The sequence below is a fragment of the Protopterus annectens genome, chromosome 14.part0 (assembly GCF_019279795.1).
Source record: "Protopterus annectens isolate FY-2018-M chromosome 14.part0, PAN1.0, whole genome shotgun sequence".
In the NCBI taxonomy this organism is placed as follows: Eukaryota; Metazoa; Chordata; order Ceratodontiformes; family Protopteridae; genus Protopterus; species Protopterus annectens.
Window position 1 is genome coordinate 325,867,789 of NC_056748.1, and position 23,977 is coordinate 325,891,765.

The window sequence follows — 23,977 nt, forward strand, 5'->3', positions numbered from 1 at the left end:
TTTTCCAAGCAGTCTAAGATTTCTGCAAACTTCAAGCCCTCTATTCTCAAGGTCTGTTGTAATGGTCTTGGCCTGGAAAAGATGAAGTTAACCACTTGTCCCAGAGGCTGCTAGGGCTTCTCTTAGTGCCTTTTCCTGTCTTCCCCCGACCTTCAGAGGGCAAGAAGAAACCTGCTACTTTGGAACTTGACTCTCTAGTTGTTGTTGTTGTTGTGTCTTTCGGCTTTTCCCGGTTAGGGGTCGCCACAGCGGAACTCCGGTCCGCTAATGATTAGCAGTAGATTCTTAAGTGCCGAGTTACCAGCCCTGATGCACAACCTTCAACGAAGGTACGCCCATTCACACATGTCTCCAGACAGAAGACGCTCTAGCTGAGAATCGAACTGCACAACGTCTTACTGTCAGGCGACAGCACTACCGCAGCACCACCCTATACGAAGGGTTTCTACTACTATGTCCAGTACATCTTGCAGCTTCTAGTGTCTCTCCAACCCCTGTGCACTGACCAAGCAGTATTTCTTTGGTGGTCATCAGACTCATGCTTACAATCCCTAAACCCTACTCTATCTCAGCTCTGTCTTGTCATTCAACTTTTGTAAATATGGATTATAATAAATGTGGAAGGTGTTCTATCACTGCAGCATATGGAGTCCAAAGTCATCTACCGCTTCTCCTCAAACTAACAGGGTCTATGTTAAATGAACGAACAATCAAAATGTCGAGTACAACATGCTCAACAATGTTTGATCGATCGTTCATTTAATCGGACACTCCAAATGCCAAAATTTGGAGTTCAGAAATGTTTTGGTCAGCCATCCCAGTCAGTGTAGCATGTGATATAGACATGCTACACTGTTCGGAATGGCGACATCACAGGCTGCTTTGTTTAATATACCAACTCAGAGATCGCTGTACATTGGGAAAGGGCAATTTCCTGGTAATCGCTTTTTGCGATTTTCGGGAAATTGCCCTTTTCCCAATGTACAGCAATCTCGGAGTTGGTTTATTTAGTTAGGGGGGGGGTGTGGAGGGCGAAGCCCCCCACTTCATTTTAAAAGTAGGTGTGTTTGTGTATGAATGATGTGAGTGTGTATGGGTTTGTATGCATTGGTTGTGTGTGTGTATTTTGTATGTTAGTGTAGGGGGAGGTGTGGGACAAGCAAAATCTTTCGATTTTGTTTGTTTCAGGCTTTTGAGGGTTTGAGGTTTTGAACTTATGATCATAGTGTGTCAAGTATGTTGTACTCGACATTATGATCATTCGTTCATTTAGCATAGACCCAACTAACAGTGGGGTGAAGCAGTCGGCATACTTGCTTATTTTTCAACTGCTAGAATATGACTTTTCTCACCAGTACCCATGCAGGTCATGTTCCCCTTCAGATCACATGTTGTCCTTTCATTATCAGGGTCACTGTTGGATATCTTTGACCTTGACCTTAACTTTCCTGATGTCAGTAGTGCTATTGGCTCTGGGACATTTAGCTTTTTTGGTCAGCAGTGTTGGAGAATCTTTTGGTGTCAAAACCTGTGGGGGTTAGTCTCTCAAGGTTGAAGTCTGATCTGATCTTATCTGGACCAACTATTCTCTCCTGGAGGTGGGCTTCTTTGCAGTCAGGGTAGAAGCCCTTAATGTTGATTTCAATCAAGGAATCTGCTGTTGGGGTCAAGACCAACCTGCCCTTCACTACTTTTAATCTAATCTTGACAGCCTGCACTGCATGCATCCATCCACCCTTCGACATGGACTTTAACCCATAGCCACAAGTTTAGGACCTCAGATGCCTGTATCATTGGCTGTCTACCCACTGTCTATCCAGGACTTAGTCTTGGTGGATGTCCTTCTGGAATTAAAGCTTTATCTGGGTAAACTATTTCTTCTTCTTCCTCTGACACCTCTCCCCCCGAAGTCAGGTGAAAAGGCTTGGTGATGAAGAAGGAAACACCGTGACCCATCTCCGAAGGTCTCCCAGCCCAGATGTAGACAAGAATGTAGAGTCTGCTTCCCCTCAGTCCTTGCTAGATAACTCCAAGTTTGGGGATGTGTTCAGAATGATTAAACTGAAGATGGTATGGATTCTAGAAACCCCTTCTTCACTGGAAATTGTACTGGAGGAGGCTTTTCAGTTGTCCGAGTCGTTCTCTTAGATGGTTCCAAAGCTGTCAAATGTTTCGGTTGGTGGTACAAACAGCAGAAAAGACATGGCAGTTCTGTTTCTGTACCAGACATGCTGGGTAGGCTTCTCGGGCCTCCAAAACGTTGGTCAGGTTTGTCAGGCACTACTTAAGTAGACTCTGTTATGACAGTGGCCTCCTTGAAAAAGGCTTCAGTAACCCAGAGTCCAACCTTCTTTCCACAGTAAAAAGAATTATATACATTGGGCAGATTGAAGAAAGCATATTTGCACTTCTTCTGTGTTTACATTTGAGTGGGAATGTAAGCTACATGGCTTATATACTGAGATTCCAGAGAGGATTGGTGGTAGAAATTTCCTAAACTCTGGAAGGGTTGCCAGACTGGGACTTCAGGAAGAAGATAATGGTGCAGGTAATGTCCCAAATATCAGCCATCTGTTCTGTTTCTAAGCCAGCCATCTGCTGGCTTATAATGAACAGCTAAAGCAACAGGAACTAGAATAGCTAAAAGATGCAGTACCCAGCTGTTCCTCTCAGTTTGCTAAGGATGTTAAGGCTAATTTTATTAATAATGATTTTGATGAAAACCTGGTCTGACAGTAAAAGCCAAACTACAAATTCAAAAACAAGAAGGCAAAACCCTGACTGCTCCTCAGTGCACAACTATAGTATGTAATGGAGCCTGTGGTAATTATGATTTTGAGTAACCAGTAGAAGTCTGGCATAGAGGTCTTAGCAAAGTCTGACACAGAGGTCTTAGCAACTTCCATAATGGCTGGCAACCCAAAGGTGGTCAGAATCAGCCCTCTGTCAGGGGCCTGGAGTCTGCTCCTTTAGTACTTTCCCAACCTCTCACTCTGGAACCAATCAGGAGTTTGCCATTCCTCCACATTTCCACTTGGATGGCCATGAAAGGGGACGGTTGAATGAGTGTAATCATATCCAGAGGTGACATCACTGTATTTTCCAAAACCACAGTGTCTTCCCATTCCATCAGACAGCTTTGACAAGACAAGAGGTTTAAGCTTATTTTCCATTTATCAAGGTGTTGGCCATATGGTCTCAAGCCTTATAGGGGAAGGAGCTCCATATGTTCTATCTGAATGACTGTCTTCTGTTGAGACTGTTAAAGGTCTTACTGTTAGTCTCCAAGTAATCATTCCTTGTGCTGAAGAGCCTCTGGGTGACCAAATGGGAAAGGGCCTTGGGGATCCCATATACGCAGATTACATTCCTTCACAGGCAGAGTTAGATTGTGTCTGTCATTTATGACAACAGAAAGGACCTTAGAGGGATTTAATTTATTTTTTAATTTGGCATCTTGAGTGACGATGCAATGGGCTTGCAATTTCTGTGCTTAAGGGCCAGCAAAATTTTCTGAAATATTCAAGTAGAGCTATGATACAGAATTGGAATTGCCTTAAGATAGTAAGGCATTGCTGAGTCTAATTATGGTGGCTGCCAAAAAAGCAATTACTAGAAAATGGAAATCAGCATCTAAACCAACTATATCAGAAGTAGTGAATATAGTAACAGAGAGAAGACTGGAAATGGGATCTTTAAAAAAAAGGGTAGGCGCAAATTACGTACAGTGGATATAAAAAGTTTACATATTCCTGTTAAAACTCCAGGTTTTTGTGATATAAAAAAATGAGACCACAATAAATCGTTTCAAAACTTTTCCCACCTTCGTGACCTATAACCTGTACAATTCAACTGAAAAGCAAATAAATCTTTTAGGGGAAAAAATTAAAAAACCTACAACACGCTGGTTGCGTAAGTGTGCACATCCTTAAGCTAATACTTAGTTGTGTCTGCTCACCCTTAAACTGGGTCTATATTATATTCTCGAAAGCCGACAATATCAAAGCTAATATTGTCGATATGAGAATAGCGAAAGCGGAGAACATCTGACATGTAAACGGAAATCTCTGTAAGGGGAGATTTCCGTTTACTGCAATGTAGTGTGGTCACGGAGTTGGTATATTTACGTAGTGGGGGGGGGGGTGCAGGGGGGCTTGCCCCCCTGCTTAAACCCATTAGGGTACTTTTTTTCTTTTTGTTGTTTTTATAAGTTCGATATTTGAAGACCTTGACCATATGGTGTCGAACATATGGTGTTCGATGTTTTCAACCGTCGATCTTATAATATAGACCCCCTTAAACTAATACTATGTTGAAGCACCTTTTGATCTAATTGCAGCATTCAGTCTTCTTGAGTACACACCTGCCATCAATTTAAAAGACTGATTAACGCCAAATAAAGTTCAGCTGTTCAAGTAGGATTTTCCTGACATTTACTCAGTTGTTTGCTGCAGCAAAAGCCATGGTTCGCAGAGAGCTTACAGAGCATAAAAGGGATCTTATTGTTGAAAGCTATCAGTCAGGAGAATGGTAAAAAAAAATTCCACAGCATTGGATATACCATGAAACAAAGTGAAGACGGTCATCAAAAAGTGGAGAAAATATGGGACAACAGTGACGTTGCAAATAATTGGATGTCCCTCCAAAATTGATAAAAAGACAAGACGAAAACTGGTCAGGGAGGCTGCCAAGAGACCTACAGCAACACTGAAGGAGCTGTAGGAATTTCTGGCAAGTACTGGTTGTGTACCACATGTGACAACAATCTCCCGTATTCTCCATATGTCTGGACTACGGGGTAGAGTTGCAAGATGGAAGCCTTTTCTTACATAGAAAAACATACAGGCCAGGCTAAAATTTGAAGAAGAATACATCACATCTCCCAGAAGCATGTGGGAAAATGTGTTATGGTCTGATGAGACCAAGGTTGAGCTTTTTGGCTACAATTCCAAAAGGTACGTTTGGCGCAAAAACAGCACTTTGCATCACCAAACGAACACCATCCCTATGGTGAAGCACGGTGTGGTGGCAGTATCATGCTTTGGAGTTGCTTTTCTTCAGCTGGAACTGGAGCTTTAGTCAAGGTGGAGGGAATTATAAACAGTTCCACATACCAGTCATTTTTGACCCAAAACCTTCAGCCATCTGCTAGAAAGATGTAAAGGAATTTCACCTTTCAACACGACAATGACCTCAAGCATACATCCACATCAACAAAAGAATGGATTCACCAGAAGAAAATTAAAGTTTTGGAATGGCCCAGCTAGAGCCCAGACCTAAATCCAATAGAAAATATGTGGAGTGACCTGAAGAGGGCTGTGCACAAGAGATGCCCTCGCAATCTGACAGATTTGGAGGGCTTTTGCAAGGAATAGTGGGCAAATATTGCCAAGTCAAGATGTGCCATGCTGATAGACTCCTACCCAAGAAGACTGAATGTTGTAATTAAAGCAAAAGGTGCTTCAACAAAGTATTAGTTCAAGGGTGTGCACACACAACAAAGTATTAGTTTAAGGGTGTGTACACTTAAGCAAACAGTGTATTGTACGTTTTTTATTTTTTATATTTTTCACCAAACAGATTTGTTTTTTCAATTGAATTGTACAGGTTATAGGTCACATTAAAGGTGGGAAAAGTTTTGAAATGATTTATTGTGGTCTCATTTTTTATATCACAAAAACCTGGCATTTTAAAAGGGGTGTGAAAACTTTTTATATCCACTGTAGAAAAAATGGGAATGTGGGAATGATGCATGCAGAATAATGTTTTGGAGGAGGAATGATGTTTAAAAGAAAGTAGAATTTGAATGAGCTATGAAATGTTTGACTGACTATGACTGAATAGATTGTAAGTCATCTATAATGTTTGCAACTAAAAATATATTGATATGGTTTGTTTTCATTTATATTACTGCAGGATTGCCTGTGTCAGAAGTGATAATTTAATAAAACTTTTTCTTGTATAAAAAGTATGCAAATAAAGCATCACGGATGCAGGGTTTGCAGTGGATTGTAAAGTGTCTGTGCCTGCGAAGTCACCATTGCTTACGGGTTTGCCGCAAGTCATACCTCATGCCCAGGTGCTGGAGTGGTGAACAGTCTCCTCCAACTTTCAGGTGCAGCTTGGATTGCTGCAGACAAATCTGTAGCATTTGCTGATGTCAGATGTGTTTTTGGCAGGGTGTGGGTGCACACTTCAACTCCTTCATGATATCAAAGCTACTTCTGTGTTGAGAGGAATGATAGCTTGACAGTGACCTAAATAACCAATGTTTAGTTAGTAACTGAGACACTGCAGGAGCAGACTGCTAAGAGAGAGGAATGACAAGTTTTTCTTTTTTTAATTTAAATTATTTTAAAATATTAGACTTAATCTTCTTGATGATGTATCTTAAATGGAAAAAAGCTGATATTCAAAGATGACCACTGTTCTGTAAGCACTGCTAATCCTTAGTTCCTCTAAATATCTTGAATAAAACTAACCCAGAAGATTATTCAGAACCAACTTCCACAAAATATCTTGAAATATCAACTCTATTCAACTTTGAAATAAAGTTACCAAGGAAAAGTGGTCCAGTTCATAATCAAGTAAGATTAGTAAGGGTACAGGGAAATTAACTTAAGCCGTGTGCTCCTACAGTCCTGCATGCTGAAAACTACATCCAAAACTGAAGACAATAAACAGCACAGGATGTCAAAGGAAGCCAAAAACATGGACACTACCACATCAAAAACCAAACTTTCGGATTTACTATCTCCTGAAAAAGATTTGAACTCAAAAAGACAAGATAATAAAACAGATGCATCCAAAACTGGAAACAAAAATAAATCTGATCAACCAGCAAACCTGGAGGTTATTAAAATAGCCCTACTTCCCATCCAAGAGGCAATAAAAGAATTAACTGTACAACTACAGTCATTTGGAAATACTTTCAACCAAATATTGGACAGACTGGATAAATTGGAAGCCAAAGCCATGGAAAATGAGGAGAAAATAACTCTAATAACCAAAGAGACTGACTCCCACGATAAAGAAATTCAAAACATTCAAGATAAAATCACAGACCTGGAAGCAAGATCCAGAAGGAATAATATGAGGCATCTCAGAAGCTATAAACCATAATGAACTGATTCCCTCTATAATGCAAATCTTCAGCATACTGCTCAAAGATCCTGGAACAGCTAAACAAGTAATAATAGAAAGAGCACACAGAGCACTAAGAGAAACCCAAGGAACTTATAAACCCAGACCTATGTATGCAAAACTGCTAAACTTCCAAGATGTCAGTACAATCTTGCTGACTGCAAAAAAATGTGGAGGAACTGTTAACTGGAACAATAATACAATATCTCTAGCTCAAGATCTCCCCCTCCAAATAAGACAAGCAAGACAGCTTCTTTCTCCTTATTGCAAGTTCCTAATTGAAAGAAAAATAAAATTTCAAATGAAATACCCTAACACGCTAATTTTTCACTTAGAAGGAATTAAATATACGATCACTAACCAAAAAGAAGCCAGAGAAGCCTTCCTAGCTGTTTTCAAGAAAAATCCAACATTAGATCGCTTAATGTACTCACCAGAGTGATGTATAATCACTGGATAAACAAATGCTGGATTGCATTTCGGACATCCAAGACTGTTTTTCTGCTTTCCGTTGTGTTCTTGAACTTTTCTAGGCCTATATCATCAGGCTGGTAGTACTAATGTAGCAGTACAAACACCATGAGGCCGACCAAAAGCAATTAGACCTGCCTCTTTCTGTCCATTTTCCCACTACAGGAACCAAAAATATCCCTCCATGCGCTACACCAAGCTCTTCAAAATGTAACACTTCCGGGATATCCAGTGAGCTTTGACTGTCCCCCTACACTCACTCAACTATTAGAATGCTACACATCAAGTGAATGATGAGCGCTCTGACGACAAAAGCACAAATAAAGGCAAAAGAAAAGAAATCATTTTAGACTGTTGGTGTAACAATAAATGCATATTGTTATTTTATTTTTCAAACATCCTCTCACCAACAGATGTCAGTATTCCCAAAACTATGCCAAATCATCAAGCAGCTAAAGTTTAACCTTTATGCACTTCAAGTTCTTATACATCTGGCTCAGAATGCAGTGTTGGGCTTCCCATCAGAGCCAAAGTATTTCTTACTAAATTTATAGGTGCATAATTGCAGACAATACCTTGTTAATATATATGCAGAACTGCCTTTCTAATGATGCATGCATTATAGTCACTGAACATGAAACACGGAATGAACCAAGAGAGAGAAAACACAAACTTATAACATAGGATAGAATCGACTAGTATCTCAGCAAGAATCCTCCAATACTGGATAGCAACTGTTCTTTTGGAAGTGGCCTTACATATTTCTTAAGGCTGAATCCGATATTTACACTCAGACAACTCTAATTAGAACAACATAACTACAGAAGAATACTTTACTGACAATCAATCAACTGGTTTTGGGAAACATATCAGACTGCTCTATAAAAAGCTCCGTGACAAGAATTCAGAAATTAGCCCTAGAGGAACCAAAACTATCCCTTCATGCTCTTTAACAGACTCTTCAAAATGTAAAAATTCCGGGATATCCAGGAAGCGCTGACTGTCCCCTTACGATTACTTAACTGTTATAATGCTACACATCAAGCGAACGATGAGCGATCTGATTACAAAAACGCAAACAAAGGGAAAAGAAAAGAAAACATTTAATACTGCTGATTTAGCACTAAATGTACGTTATCATTTTATTTTTCACATATCTCCTCACCAGCAGATGTCACTATTCTCAAAACTATCCCAAAACATCAAACAGCTGAAGTTTAACCCCTATGCACACAAATATATAATCATATGACCCTTTATATTGGATACTACTACAATATTTAAGAAGGAAGATACAAATCCATAAATGAGCCTATGCCAATCATCTGTAATTTTACCAGATCCAGTTGTCAAATATGTGTGTTATGGTGAAGACCCAGCCCTATGATGTTTTAGATGGTATACACTAGTTTTTGCCTTATTTCTAAACATTCTTACCCATTACATGAACCTAAATGTTAATATCATTATCTTAAGGTTTATAAGTCACTGCTCACAATTACTGAGCAGAGTTAGAAATCCATTGCTGTGCATACAACTTCCAGACTTTAAGTTCTACAGCCACAGTGACATTAGTAATAGACAAAAGTATAAGTACAGCTTGTAGAGTTAATGGAAGCCTTTAAATTAAATAAAAAATAGACTGAAATACAAATCTTTTTAGTAGGAATATTTATATAACATGGAAATCCCTCAAATTATATATTTTTATACTAATCAAAGACAAGAAAACATAAGCTTTACGTACCAGCCTATAAACTGTAACTCACAATATAATGAATGACAAAACATAGAAACCATAGTAAACCACAGCCATCTTAGAACTGAGACAATGCAAAATATACATTATATTCCGGCAAAAACTATCACCTTAAGGCATTTCTTTGTACCATTTTTTTTATCTATGCATATAAGGATGTGTAGACTTTAGACACATCTTTGCAGCTTTATTAAGAGCTGCAAAATCTGACATAAGCTTTTTCAAAACTTAAAATTCTACAAAACAAACCATGCTGTCTACTTGTATTGCAAAAACAGGTAACACACCTAAACGCAATCTTTTTGTTCTGATAACCATGTGCCCACTGATCAAGTAATAAATTGTTAAAATTAGCTACTAAGAAATGATCATTCATACTGTGAATTTAGGACTTCAGATACATAAAAGCTGCAAATGACAGTTTCTGCAAATACATTTATAAATATTTCCCAAACATAAAACTTTCTAAGGAAATATATTTATACATGTTCCATAAACATAAGGTCACACAAACGCAAAGCTCTGTTCATTGCTATACTACTTTGCCAAGACATGAGATAAAGAGCTTGCTGAACATTGCTTCCCAGTTATGAGAGACAGGCTTTAACCATGTCCACAGTTGCTTACTTCCAGATAATAAATACTGAGCACCGCAATCTCATCTCTTTAAATTGCTCTTTCAGGTGACACATTGTTTGGATACTCATGTTCTGCACAGCTTGCAGTACTCAAATTTTATCTGATTTCCAAATATTGTGCAGTAAAAATATGCTACAGCCCTTGACATTATTAAACACTAAACTAGTTCTTAGCCTTTTATAACAGCAGTAACAAAAAATAAAAAAAGAATAATGTACTGGTTTCAAAGAAAGTGTACAAAAAGTATGCACTACATATACTATACTAAAAAATAGAACACATATGCAGTGCATTTTGTATTCCACTTTAGATATACTGTTTGTCGTTGTTTGAGACTGTACAATCTGGATGGCCTAAACACATGCTGTTGAAACATATTATAATGCGAAAGTCGATTTTAACATTATTAGTTGCATTAACATATCTCAGAAAAATACTGAATAGATTTGTATGGGGAGTGCTGTATATTTATCAGTGATACCAGATGTGGGAGCATCATATGTCTTGTTGTACAGAGAATGTATGCTAGAGCAGCGTCTGTTGTACCATTAACTCTTAAATGCTCTACAGTGATGTTTAAATATGTTACCTGATTTTGGACCTTTATACCCTCTTGTTTTGGTGGTGTCCGTCATCTTAAGAGGGGATTTGAGGCTTGACCTGCCTACTTTGGGACTCAGATAGGTAATATAGTGATATTTTTCTTATACCTATAGGCTGAATTCCATGAACTGGTGGTGCTGCGGTAGCATTGTCACCTCACAGTTAGACGTTGCCCGTTCGATTCTCAGTTAGAGCGTCTTCTGTGTGGCAACATGCTTGAATGGGCGTTCCTTCATTGAAGGTTGTGCGTTAGGCCCGGCAAGCCAGCACGTCAAAATCTACTGCCAATCATTAGCGGACTGGAGTTCCGCTGTGGCGACCCCTAACCGGGAAAAGCTGAAAGAAACAGACAAACCTATAGGCTGAATTCCACAAATAGAATAACACAGCTAAACATCACAAACAACAGATAGAATGATATGGATGTACAGTCCTATTTATACCATGAAGGAAAAGGAAATAGCACTAATGAAAGGAAAGCAGAGAAGAAAAGAAAACAAAGGAGAACACATAAAATAATCCTAAATATCTTTCTTCTTTATATACTATTTTAACATTAGTGAAAATAGGTGAAGGATATAACTAATAGTTCTACTAATATCTTCTAATATATTTTTATATTATACTAACACTTATTTGTACATTTATACTAAAAACCTTGTTTAATGGACTTTTATTTAATTTAATGGTTCTAATATAAGACATTTTCAAATCTCACATCTTAACTATTGATAATCACATAGAAGGTACACTTTGAATATTCTGTTAGATAGATAAAAAATAGCAAGGAGATTAGGGATACTTTAGTGGTGCTTTTTAGGGAATCAGTTTGTTAAGCTTTGTATATATAGAAAAAATCTTCGCAGGGATACTAGCTTTCATTACTTACCTAAATATGATAACCCATTTCATTATTATACTATACTACAAATTTCTAAAGCTAATAAAGACCTACTCCCTGCTCTATTCCTGGTCCAAAGGGATGGTGGTTAGGCACTGGGTGGGGACGGGAATAAAAGGATGCTTTCTTTACTTTATCTTATCAATACTTGAACAAAAATCAACATCCCAAACAATCACGCTAGAGTTAGTACACAAACAACCCAATTATATAAATGTGGGAATCTGACTCATGGAATATCAAAGGGCTCCAGAATAAGAAGAAAAGTACATTTTTTTACATCTCATTCTGAAAGCGAAGTCGAACTTCATATTGACCCAGGAAACTCACTTAACACTTGAACAATGGTCAGAAATTAAACAGAAAAAAATGGATGAGATATCATAGCTTCTGAAGGCAAAACTAATAGTGCAGGGGTAGCAATAATAATTAAAAAACAGTTTCAAGATAAAATTTTAGAAACCCAAGTGGACAAAGAGGGAAGATGGTGCTATGTAACTATCCTAACTCCAAATCTTCCGAAACTTCTTCTCGTCCTTAATGTTTATGCCCCTTGTAAAAACCAACATATCTTTTATCTTAAATAAATTTCAAGATTATTACATGATCCTAGGTGGAGAATGGAACACATATCTAAATCCTGACAAAGACAAAACAAGTACAAATATACTACCTAATAAATAAGCTCATCTAGCACTAAGAGTACTGATTCAAGATTACAAGTTATATGACCCCTTTAGGTATGGAGATAGTTTAAATTTATCCAACAGATTCACATTCTATTCCCAATGCCACAAAATGTGGTCGAGAATAGATTTTATTTTTATTTCAGATTCATTTATCAAACTAGCCCTGAAAATGACCGTACACACTAGATACCTCTCAGACCACTCCAAAATCACTCTAAACCTCAATGGAATCACAATGAACAACACAATGGAAAAAAGCTACAACTGGTCATTGAACCCCAACCTACTAACCAAAAAGAAAATAATAAACGACATTCAAACTTTACTCATATCAACCCTATCTAACATTATTAACCCCCAACTACCGGTAGATATCGAATGGGCGGCAACCAAAGCCCTGATTAGGGACATACTTATTAAAAAGGCATCCTACTACAAAAAACTTCATCTTGAAGAAGAACAAGACCTAGAAGCCAAAATTCAAAAGCTTGAGAACGACCTGTTAAATTATAATACCCAAACTGAATCCAAAATCCTGAAACTTCAAAAAGACCTATACCTATTACACAACAGCAAACTATCCTTTTATGATACCAAAATGCTAGCTAACTATGCAAATGAAATACAAATACCATTGCAAGCACTGGCCAGAATCATAACCCAAACTAAACCCTCCTCCCAAATACCCGAAATCTTCTATGAAAACACCCTTTACACGAATATAGAAGACATTACTAAAATCTTTGAACGAATATATTCACAGACATATGGAGACCAAACATCAATAACCTCCAAAGAAGAAAGAACCAATTTCCTGCAAAGACTAGACTTCCTGAAACTAGATTCAAAGCAACAAAAAAGGTTAACTGAACCTATCTCTATCAGTTAAATAACCACAACTATCCACCAAATGAAATCACACAAAGCCCCAGGCCCAGACTGTATCACAGGTGAATTCTACAAAACCTTCTCCCATATCTTAACACAAATTCTGTTCCATATACTGAACTATATAATAAACAGTAAAATTAATGAACTACACTTTAATGCATCTAAAACTATTTTTATACTCAAGGATCAAGCTGACGCAAAAAACCCAGACAGCTACAGACCTATATCACTATTAAATATTGATAACAAAATACTATCATCCATACTTGCAAACAGACTGAAAAAAATACTAGATAAAATTATCTCCCCTGAGCAATCTGGTTTCACAACACTCAGACAAATAAGTGATAACACATTAACTCTTAATACTCTAATATCCCATGCTAATCAGTATAACCTAAACATATATGCTCTAATTATTGATGCTCATATAGCCTTCGATAGAGTAAATATAGATTTTCTACTCCAAACATTACCCTATTTTAATATTCCACAAAAATTTATCCAGATCCTACAAATTATATTCAGTAAGCCTTATACATCTCTATATATCAACAAAACTTGGTCTAACAGAATTCCAATTAAAAATGGAACCCGTCAAGGATGCCCTTCATCTCCCATACTTTTTAACTTGTATCTTGAACCACTCCTCTTAAATATGAAACAAAATCTGTACCATAACCACCCAATAATATTTAATAAAATCTTCCTCTCAGCTTTTGCAGATGATTTGAATATCTATTGTACCACGCCAATCTCAGATATAAACAAAATACTATCAGCTATAGAACACTTCTCAAAGATATCAAACTACAAATTGAATCTTAAAAAAACTAGCATATTTCCTTTAAAAACCCCTAAACCATTCTTGCTCTAACCACTAATAGGAAAAATAAAAACAAAAGAGATAATCAACTATTTAGGCATCACTTTCACAACAAACAACAAAGACTTTTATCTAAATAATATAACTCAAAAATATTATTTTAGACCTTAATAGATGGAAAAATCTAAACTACCTTTCCTGGCAAAAATCTCAGTAATTAAAATGAATGTACTACCCAGATTACTTTACATATTCATGACTACTCAATTAAATATTCCCAATAAATTTTTTAGACAAATTCACACTTTCCTCGCAAAATTTATATGGGAACCAAAAAATACAGAATCTCATACATCAAACTTTCCACTACAAAAAGTAACGGTGGTCTAGACCTTCCCAATTTCTAAACGTATTACCTAATTATGAACGCTAATAGAGTACTATGAATAGCTGAATACAACCCAAAGAATAAAGACTGGTCCCCGATGTGGAGTATAATATACCAAAAACCTATCCAAAGCTTGGATATTAACCCCAAAGCCTTACCATTTCTAAATACAAGTTTAATATAACCGTGCAAAATACTAGAACCCCTTAAACACTCCATATCACTAACTCAAAGACTCTTCAAGTATCTAAATCTGACTCAAGCTATGGTGATGCTACAACCCTTACACAAAAATCCTAACCTTAAAATTAACAACCGGCCACTAAACCTGAATCCGTTTCCTAAATTAATTTAATATAACCATCCAAGATATATACCCATACATAAACGGTTCTATACAAGAATTAAGAAATCATTTGAACCTCCCCAAATCCTATCTAGTGATTCAAAGGCAAATTAAAGAATTATGTACCAGCTATTTACAAAACACCAATATAAGCAACAATGACATAGCAATCTGTAACTCACTATGGAAGACCATCCTCTCAACCAAAAAATACATCACTAATGCATATAAAATAATCAAAGACATTAAATTCCAAGAAGATATGCTTATCTCGGACTACTGGCGAAAGATCAATCCATCCATCAATACCCTTCAACTAAACCAAGCTATCAACTTAAACAAATCCATACCTCTTAAGAAATGGGCATTTACCCAATTGATGATCTATAACAACGCATATTTCACACCCGCTGTTTGTGTCTTTCGGCTTTTCCCGGTTAGGGGTCGCCACAGTGGAACTCCGGTCCGCTAATGATTGGCAGTAGAGTTTTACGTGCTGGCTTGCCGGGCCTAACGCTCAACCTTCAACGAAGGAACGCCCGTTCACGCATGTCGCCACACAGAAGACGCTCTAATTGAGAATCGAACGGGCAACATCTAACTGTGAGGCGACAACGCTACCGCAGCACCACCACTGCAGTCTATATTATCTTACATAAATTTAACCCTCCGAAATCCCCTCTTTGTCCTCAGTGTAAAATGCAAACGGCTGATATTCTCCATTTATTCTGGAGTTGTAAATGTGTATTTAAACTTTGGAACTGCCTTAAATTCCAATTACCAACAATGGGCTATCAAACATCCACACTTACCTGGGAATCCACTCTTCTACATATCCTACCAAACAACATCTCTAAAACTCAAGCAATTACTATGATCAATATTTTTCTCCTACTGAAACTCTATATAGCAACCAATTGGCTTAACCTAAGTAACATATTTTGGGAGAATTTTAAATTAATGGCAACCAAACATCATTTACCCATAAAATTTTAATCGACAAGGGTAATAAAAACATCAAACACAAGAAATTATGGGAACGAATTTTCAATATCATTCTTGCCTAGCTCATGGCAATATACCAGAATCAATTACAAATAAGGGATCTCATATTGAAAACTATTTATAGCTCAGGAAATTTCTTCTTTTCCATCTCCCTTCCTTTTCTAAGACATACTCGTAATCACAATAATTTTCACTGAAATGTAACAACCTTTTTCTTTTTCTTTTTTTTTTTCTCTCGAATATAGAAAGCATCTATGTATAAAGTGTAACTAGTATTGATTGAGTCTGTTATTTATGTTTGTATTACCATCAATGTATATCATCTACTTACTGTGAAGAGGTCTTACCTCTACCTGTTATACTATGTATAATGTTTTAGATCAATGGAAAAAAAAATGGAAAAAAGCTATTGCAAGTTGAGTTGGCGTACAGAATTAAAACAGTAGTTGAAGTGCAGTATGATAGACTTCATCAAATGAGTTATTTTAACTAAATGGACAGGTTCATAAGGAAATGCTTTGTTATGAGAGCTAGAAAATAGCTAAAGTTGTGTTTGAAGGCATGCTTAAGTACCCAAACCCATCTCACAAGTAACTGAATGTTGCATAATTGGTATATAGGGTAACTAACGGACACAGATAAGCATGCTTCATCAGAGGAATGGTTCTTCTGCAGAACTAATAATTGAAACCTGTATTATGAAGTAGTACAGGGCTAGACGTAATCAAAATTATCATCAGTTCCTCAGTTTTAATATAAAATTCAGGACCACTGAATTTGTAAAAATTTGTTTTGTACAAAAAGTGCCATTTGGTTGGAATGCATTGTAGCAGAGTCAAGCGTTTGGTTCTGAATATTAGTCTATAATCTTCTCATGGGCTTCATTTTGTAGGTAATGATTTGATTCCTTCAGACTGTATGTGCTTTCTTTGTAACTGAAGAAATCCCACAATGCTCCTACATCACCTCTGAAAAGAGATTTTCCCAGTTAAATTGAGAAAATGAAAATAAATAAAAAAAAATTTCTGCTACTTACAAATTAATTTTAGCTTTCTTGTTCATTTGTAACTTCTTACTTTTTCCGAGTATTACAGCAACCAAGGAATATTATATAACAGTAAAAAAGTTCCAACTTCAACCAGATGCCTCAGAAAAGAAATGAAATCCGTGAAAACAACAAAAACACTGAGGTAAGGCTCCAGGCTTCAAAGATTTATTGTTCATAAAAACAAGACACAAGCGCTTTCACCCTGTGGACTTCTTCAGGTGTAATGAATCAAGGTAGTAGCTCCTCTATTTATACTAATTAAAACATGCAGCTTAGAGCATTCTTAAGTACATAAGGACCTAAAAATCCTCCCATGAGACCTATTGTAGCTGGGAGAAACTGGTGCACTGAATCAATCAACATTTTTTTAGAGAAAACATTAAGACCTCTGATTGATGAAACTTGTCATATTTTAAAAGATACTGAACATTTTGTCAAAGATTTATATGTTTTAACACATGATATTGAACCAGTGAAGGGTAAACGTATGTTGCTAGCTACACTTGATGTAGTTTCCTTGTTTACGGTTATACCGAATGACTATGGTATTAACAGTGTTGCCAAAGTGTTGACTGACTGTGGCAAACACGATAGTAGTTTTATAAGATCTATATGCATGCTACTGAAATTGGTCTTAGAAAACAATGTCTTCATTTTTCAAGATAAATTTTATTGGCAATGACAAGGAGTTGCCATGGGGACTTCCTGCGCCAAAAGCTACGCTAATGTTGCGATGTTATGTTGGGAACAAGCTATCTTAGAAAATGTTAATTTTAAAAACAAGATTAGATTTTTTAGAAGGTTTGTGGATGACCTTTTTTTGATTTGGGAAGGTACAGTACTTGAATTTGATAGTTTTGTAGAGTTTATTAATACCACAACGAGTTTTTTAAGGTTTACAGTAAATCACTCTTTGACTGAGATTAATTTTCTGGATGTTACTTTATTACAGGACTAGGACGGTTAGTTTAATGTGAAGTTATACAGGAAAGTATGTCATGTTAATAAATTACTATATAGGGACAGTATGCACCCTGATTTTATATTTAAGAATGTGGCACAGAACCAGTTTTTTTGAGCTTCTAGATTGAATGCTAGTGCCACTGATTTTGATCTGCAACTCACCAAAGTACAGGTTGAGTTGAAACAAAGGGGCTATGAACCTAACCTTATAAATTAAGGACTAAACAATGTCTTGAGATTGAGACAAAGTAAAGCTAAGCCATACTTTTCTAAACGCAATGTTATCAATCAGAAAAATAGATGCACTTTAAACTCACAGCCCTTGAGGTTATGTTTTAGTTATGCTAGAGACATACAACAATACACTGACATTATCAATAGAAACTGGAAAATTTTAACATCTGACACACAGATTAAAAAATACATTGGAACTAAACCACAGTTTACTTTTAAAAATCAGAAGTCCCTGTATAGACAGTTATGTTATTTTAAAGAGAGTACTTGTCCAAGTGGAGTCAAAGGAAGCAAACCTTGTGGTAAATGCAATTTCTGCAGGTACATAGATACCAATACATCCTTCCAAAATCCACATACACAAGAGGTTTTTATTTTTAATATTAATGCTCGGTGTGATTCCCTACATATAGTATATCTCACTACATGTAATATTTGTAGCAAATTTTATGTAGGTAAAACTGACAGAACTTTTAAAGAAAGAATCAGGGAACATGTGAATCACATAAGAAAAGGCAGTTCACACAATGCCTTAGCAAAACATACCAGTGATACCAATTCCCAACATGTATTTCCTTTTAGGGCTATAGGTAGAGTTTTTGAAAGTATACGTGGAGGTGATGTTAAGATAAAAACTGAAAATTTAGAGGCCAGATGGATCATTAGACTTAAAGCTACTTTAGGTCATGGCCTGAATGAAAATATCCCTCTAAAACCAGCTCTAAGAAATAAACCCCTGTGCAGATAAAATGTTTTTAGTTACAGGTTTACATGTATTTTACTTACATTCATGTTTTTATATTTATATTGTATTTTATGTATTTTGGACTTTTGCATTTTACTAGCATTCTTTTAATATAGAGCTTTTACCTTGAATATACCTTTAAGAATGCTCTAAGCTGCATGTGTTAATTAGTATAAATAGAGGAGCTAGTACCTTGATTCATTACACCTGAAGAAGCCCACAGGGTGAAAGCGCTTGTGTCTTGTTTTTATGAAAAATAAATCTTTGAAGCCTGGAGCCTTACCTCAGTGTTTTTGTTGTTTTAACCAAGGAATATTGTCTTGGGTTGTTAAAAAACAAAAAAAACTTACAAAAAACATGAAGTTGAATGTATGTGCATCGTAAAATACAAAGCTTAGGTACAAAATGTGTTTTATGTGTTAAAATGCCTGAAACCACTCAAAAGTCGGTCTTTACGTTTATCTAGATGCCGAGCTTTGAACTTTCAGCCTTCCAAGTCTCAAAAGAAAAAGATGAAGATGTTGACAAGATTTTTGACCAAAGGAGAAGTTTCTAAAGAACCAGGTGATGGTAAGTGTGCTATTGAGCCCGACTTAAAATAGAGGATATAAACGCTGAATGTTAGATGAGAGTTTTTTATGCAGACTTGCAGGAAATTGTTCATGAAATTTTCTACAGGCATCCTAAATCTGCCATCAGAAATGTTATTGGGGAATGGTTAGATGAACAGTATAATGGAACAAGTATTTATCACTGCTAAGTGCTGGCATGTGTGGGGAAAGATGATGTAACATTTGTCGATGAAATTAAATTAACAAAAGTTTACTGATCATTTGCAAACAAGCACAATGCCCTTTAGTTGGTATAAGCTGCATTTCTATTCATTTATTTGTGCCCAGGTGGCTACATGCACTCTCATAATTTGTTTTTGTACTACACCTTGTATATTCCTACATATTTGAAATGTTCTTTCTATTGCACACGGTAGTATTATCTTTACACCACTGTGCTGCTCTTTTAAATCTGCAGTTAGGTACATAACCCGAGTTATGTCTGAAACTACCTGTAATCAGCATAACTCAGCAGCCCACAAAATTAATCAGGGTATGTATTGTAATAATCTTTTTTTTATTATGGGTATTCTATGGTGATGAAAAGTAGTTTGAGTGTATTAAACTATAAGTGAGGTGCATGACATCAGAACTGTGTCTAACTCAAATGTTACATTACAAACTTTTTCTCAGTGGCCCTGTTTGAAGAAATCTATGACATCCAGGGTATCCACAGCTAAGAGTGCTCCAATTTCATTGTCAGGATATGCAACCCCTGGGATATTGTGTTGTCTCTGTATTTTTACTAAGTATGGAATACTGCTTTTATTAAAAAAATTTAATAAATGGAAGGGGAAGTGCTCATGTATGGCAGCATTTATTTCCATTAAACAGGATCAAGACACACACACATGAATGATCAGCTCCTGGCCTGATGCAAACCAGTTAAGGAAGTGAAATGTATTTCACCTGACATACTCTTCTAATAACTAATAGCAAATAGTGAAGTAGATGAGTGAATTTACCTGACCCAGTAAACACTGTCTGTTGTCTTAGCTGCATTAGCATATATATCTTTCCTCCTTTTTATTGATATATGAACAAGAACACGTGTCCATCTACCTACTTAAGTGAATAAACTACTGGAAACTTCAACAATGAAACTTGGTACCCCTCACAGACTAAAGATGTTGTCATAAAAAGATATTAGATTCCAGTAATATTTCCATATTTCATGTTACCCAGAACAGATGTAGTGAACTATTACTGAATCAAAACCTGTCTTTTAAGAATTATTTAAAACACTGGCATTTCCCTGGTGTTTAAGTGGCTCAAGTTATATAATTATGTAAGTTGGCTAGTTAGCTAATTTTCAAAGCCAGGAAAGCACTAACTTTGAACTTTGTTATACTACCCTGGGAGTGCCTTACTAATGCTTTTCATTCATTTATACAACACTTGCTGGCTTGCTTTAAAAGGCTACGTTACAAGATTTGCCAGTTCATTCATCATGTAGGTAATAGGAAGTGGCACTGTGGGTTGCTTTGCAAAGTTGATGCTGCTAATTACTGCTAGTAAATTGTTGTCCTGGATAGTCCTCAGATTAGCATCCTTGTCAAACTGAATTTGAGGAGCATAGAAAAACACAACCCTTTTGGAGTACCTCATTACATTTACTGACAGCCAGTGAAATTCCCTTTAAATTTTCTTTACATTGTTAGCTACAGAACGGCTGGCAGCAATGCCTGTTTAGTACTTCTACCTGATTGTCAATTGCACCTGCTTAACAGCTTGTGCCCAAATCAGCCACCTCCTCCCTTGCCCTGCCATTGCTACAGGTCTGCATCAGAGTCATCCATCAATTACCCTGATTAACTGTTAAACTTCTCATCTGTGACTACTGTCTGCCAATGGGCTGAAAACGAAGAACAAACCACACACCCTCAGGTCACAGGCTTAGTGGCACTCACACATGAAAGGCCCACATTTCCATTTTTCATTTTTCATTTGGGAAGAAGGCCTTCCAGAAATCTGCTATCTTGTTGAAATCAACTAACCACCCTAAGTACACAACCAGGCTGCCTTTTCCAGATTCTGCCCTTAGCTCAAAGAGAATTTTTCAGTGCTTTGTGAGAGCAAGTCCTTCATGCCGAATGGACAGGGTTTATCAATCAATACTAGCACTCCTTGCATAAAATTAAGTCTACCCCTCCTTCTACTTGTTAAGGCTACTCCCTCTGCTTTCCCAAAAGATTTTACAGGCAGAGCTCAGTTCCACTAATATGCTGTGTGAGTATTTCCTGTTTCATAACTGTGCAACTTGCAGGATCCATAAGGCCTAGCACTAATACAGTAATAGTTTCTTTTGAAGTTCAGTCATGATGATGAAATGGTCAAATAAACTATTGGAATCGAAACTCTTCATTTCATAGGTGTGTACTAGGCTAATGGCCCTGGAACCTTTACAAGCGTAGCCCATAGGATTACCCTGGCATTGTGCCACCCGACCTTGGTTCCCAGTGCCTCTGTGAAGTAGAGCTACTGGAGTGATCTCCGGGGTGAATTTTCTATTTCCCATCCACTCATCAAGATTTCTCTTGAAGAGGGCCAGTGAGGCACTCCACTTGACATGTATGGGAAGTCTATTCCATAGCATGGGCAGTCTCTGGGTTATGAACCTGTCCCTCCAGCATGTTCTTTTGATTGTGATTATGAGGTTGAGGTCTCTGGAGCGTGTAGTGCAGAGGGATTGGGATTTCTTTAGATGCAGAATTTCTATCAGAGCTGGGTCTGACATGGCTTTGTAAGTCAAGCAGAGATTACCTCTAAGTAGGCGATATGAGACAGAATAGTTGGAGTTTTTTGAGTCTGTCCATATAGGACAAGTGTTTAAGGCGTAAGATCCTCTTTGTGAGGTATTTTTGCGGCCTCTCCAGTTGCTGTAGGTGTCTAGTGAGGTGCATGCCAAATGGGGCATTGTACTCTATGATTAGCCTAATGAGGGAAGAATAGAGGGAGACAATGACCTCTTTCTTCCTGGATGCAAAACCCTTAGTAATGAGATGTGCCACATAGAAGGACTTTCTGACCACAGTGGCAATGTGGGGCTCAAAAGAGAAGTTGCTGTCAACCTGTGTTCCCAGGTCTCTTATGACTCCTTCTGTGTTCAGTTGACTACCATCGATGTGGTAATTCATGGGAACTGGGTTTTTCGCAAAGGGGATGACGTGTCAGAGATGGTGTCACAAATGTGTATAATCTGTTTACTGTCTTTTACAATGTCATGAGCATGTTGCATTTTCTACTTTAATTACTTTATTTGTTGTATTTTGTTGCTTGTGGCTAAGGCCGTCACTGAAAAGGAGTTTTGAATCAGTTCATATAACTGGTTGATAAATGAATGAAAAAATAAGATGTGTGTGTGTGTGTATATATATATATATATATATATATATATATATCGGTTATTGTCAGTTTTCATTCATTCCTCCACCTGTGGGTTCTGGATCCGACCTCTGATCTAACTCAGCCACTTTCCAAGCTGAAGATCTGAAGCTCAACCTCTTCCCCTCTCTCCCATAATTCCTCATTCACCCAGATTACCTCAAATCTCGTTTGCCACTCAAGAAAAGCATTGAGGTTGCATTGCTGAGCTCCTTCCAGGTGTTTTAGTGAATAGTGTTTGGTCATAAGTCTGCTTTAGCCATTTTTTCTGTTTATATCCTCTTTTGTCTTCTCTCTCTCCCTTTCGAGTTTCTTGCTTTGTATTTTAAAAGATAAAAAAAGTAGTAGATGTAGCTTTATTTCCCATGCATTTTCTCTCCTGTGGTCCAGTTTTGCTACTCCTTTTCTATCCCTTTCTAGATCTTTCTCTTTGGCTGTGTGCAAGTTTGTCATGGCTGAAAAAGCTGATAAACCTTTGGGTTTCAAAAAGTGCACTTCTTGTGGGCACAAGATCCTTTTATCTCATGCCCACAGGGACTGTGTCTACTGTTTAGGCCTTAGCTAAGTTAGATAGTTCCTGCCTGGTGTGTGAGGAGCTTTAATCCTTGGGCATATGTTAGACCACAGGGACAAGCTGGTGTTTAAGGGGCTGCTTTCTCCTGCTCTTCCATCTACTTTAGGGGCTCAACCTCCCAGTAAGTAGCACAAGGAGGCCAGGGACCGGATTAAATACTCCCTTGAAAGGTCCTCCTCTGAGTGGCCAAAAAAGGTGCCGAAAGTATCCGTTCCCAGGTCTTTGGATCTGACTACCATGAATACCTTCCTTTCTGCTACCTCAGCTGCCATGGCTGCCTCTGAGACAGGTGTCTCAGTGCAGAAGTCTCCCGGATAGGAGATCGCCCCTCAGAAGAGTGTCCAGGCGACCTTCAGTTCCTCCTCCATCAAGTCGCCCTGGACTTTATCAGAGTATGAGATGAATAGACCGATGAGGAAATTTCTGAAGGCACAGATACAGATGGGGGTTTTGCCAGCTCCATCCCCTTCCGGATCTGTGAACAGACATAGGTTCATAGGTAGGTACTAGGCTATTGGCCATAGGACCTATATAAGCCTAGCCAAAAAGGTACCCTGGCTTTCGCCACCCAAGAAAATTATTTTCCTGTGCCTCTGTCGAGCAGAGCCACAGAAGTGATCCCTGGGGTGAATTACCCTGGCTTTCGCCACCCAAGAAAATTATTTTCCTGTGCCTCTGTCGAGCAGAGCCACAGAAGTGATCCCTGGGGTGAATTTCCCATTTCCTATCCAATCATCAAGATTTTTCTTGAAGAGTG

The 23,977-nt window shown here is 37.5% G+C and overlaps 1 protein-coding gene across 5 annotated transcripts in view; it reads left to right on the forward strand.

Moving 5' to 3' along the window:
• Positions 1 to 23,977, forward strand: part of ATE1 (arginyltransferase 1) — a 2,674,296-nt gene that overhangs the window by 150,485 nt on the left and 2,499,834 nt on the right. For all 5 annotated transcript variants that reach the window (XM_044056055.1, XM_044056058.1, XM_044056057.1 and 2 more), the window contains exon 4: positions 19,118 to 19,221. In XM_044056055.1, coding sequence (XP_043911990.1) covers positions 19,118 to 19,221 — 104 coding nt within the window. The remainder of the gene's footprint in view (positions 1 to 19,117; positions 19,222 to 23,977) is intronic.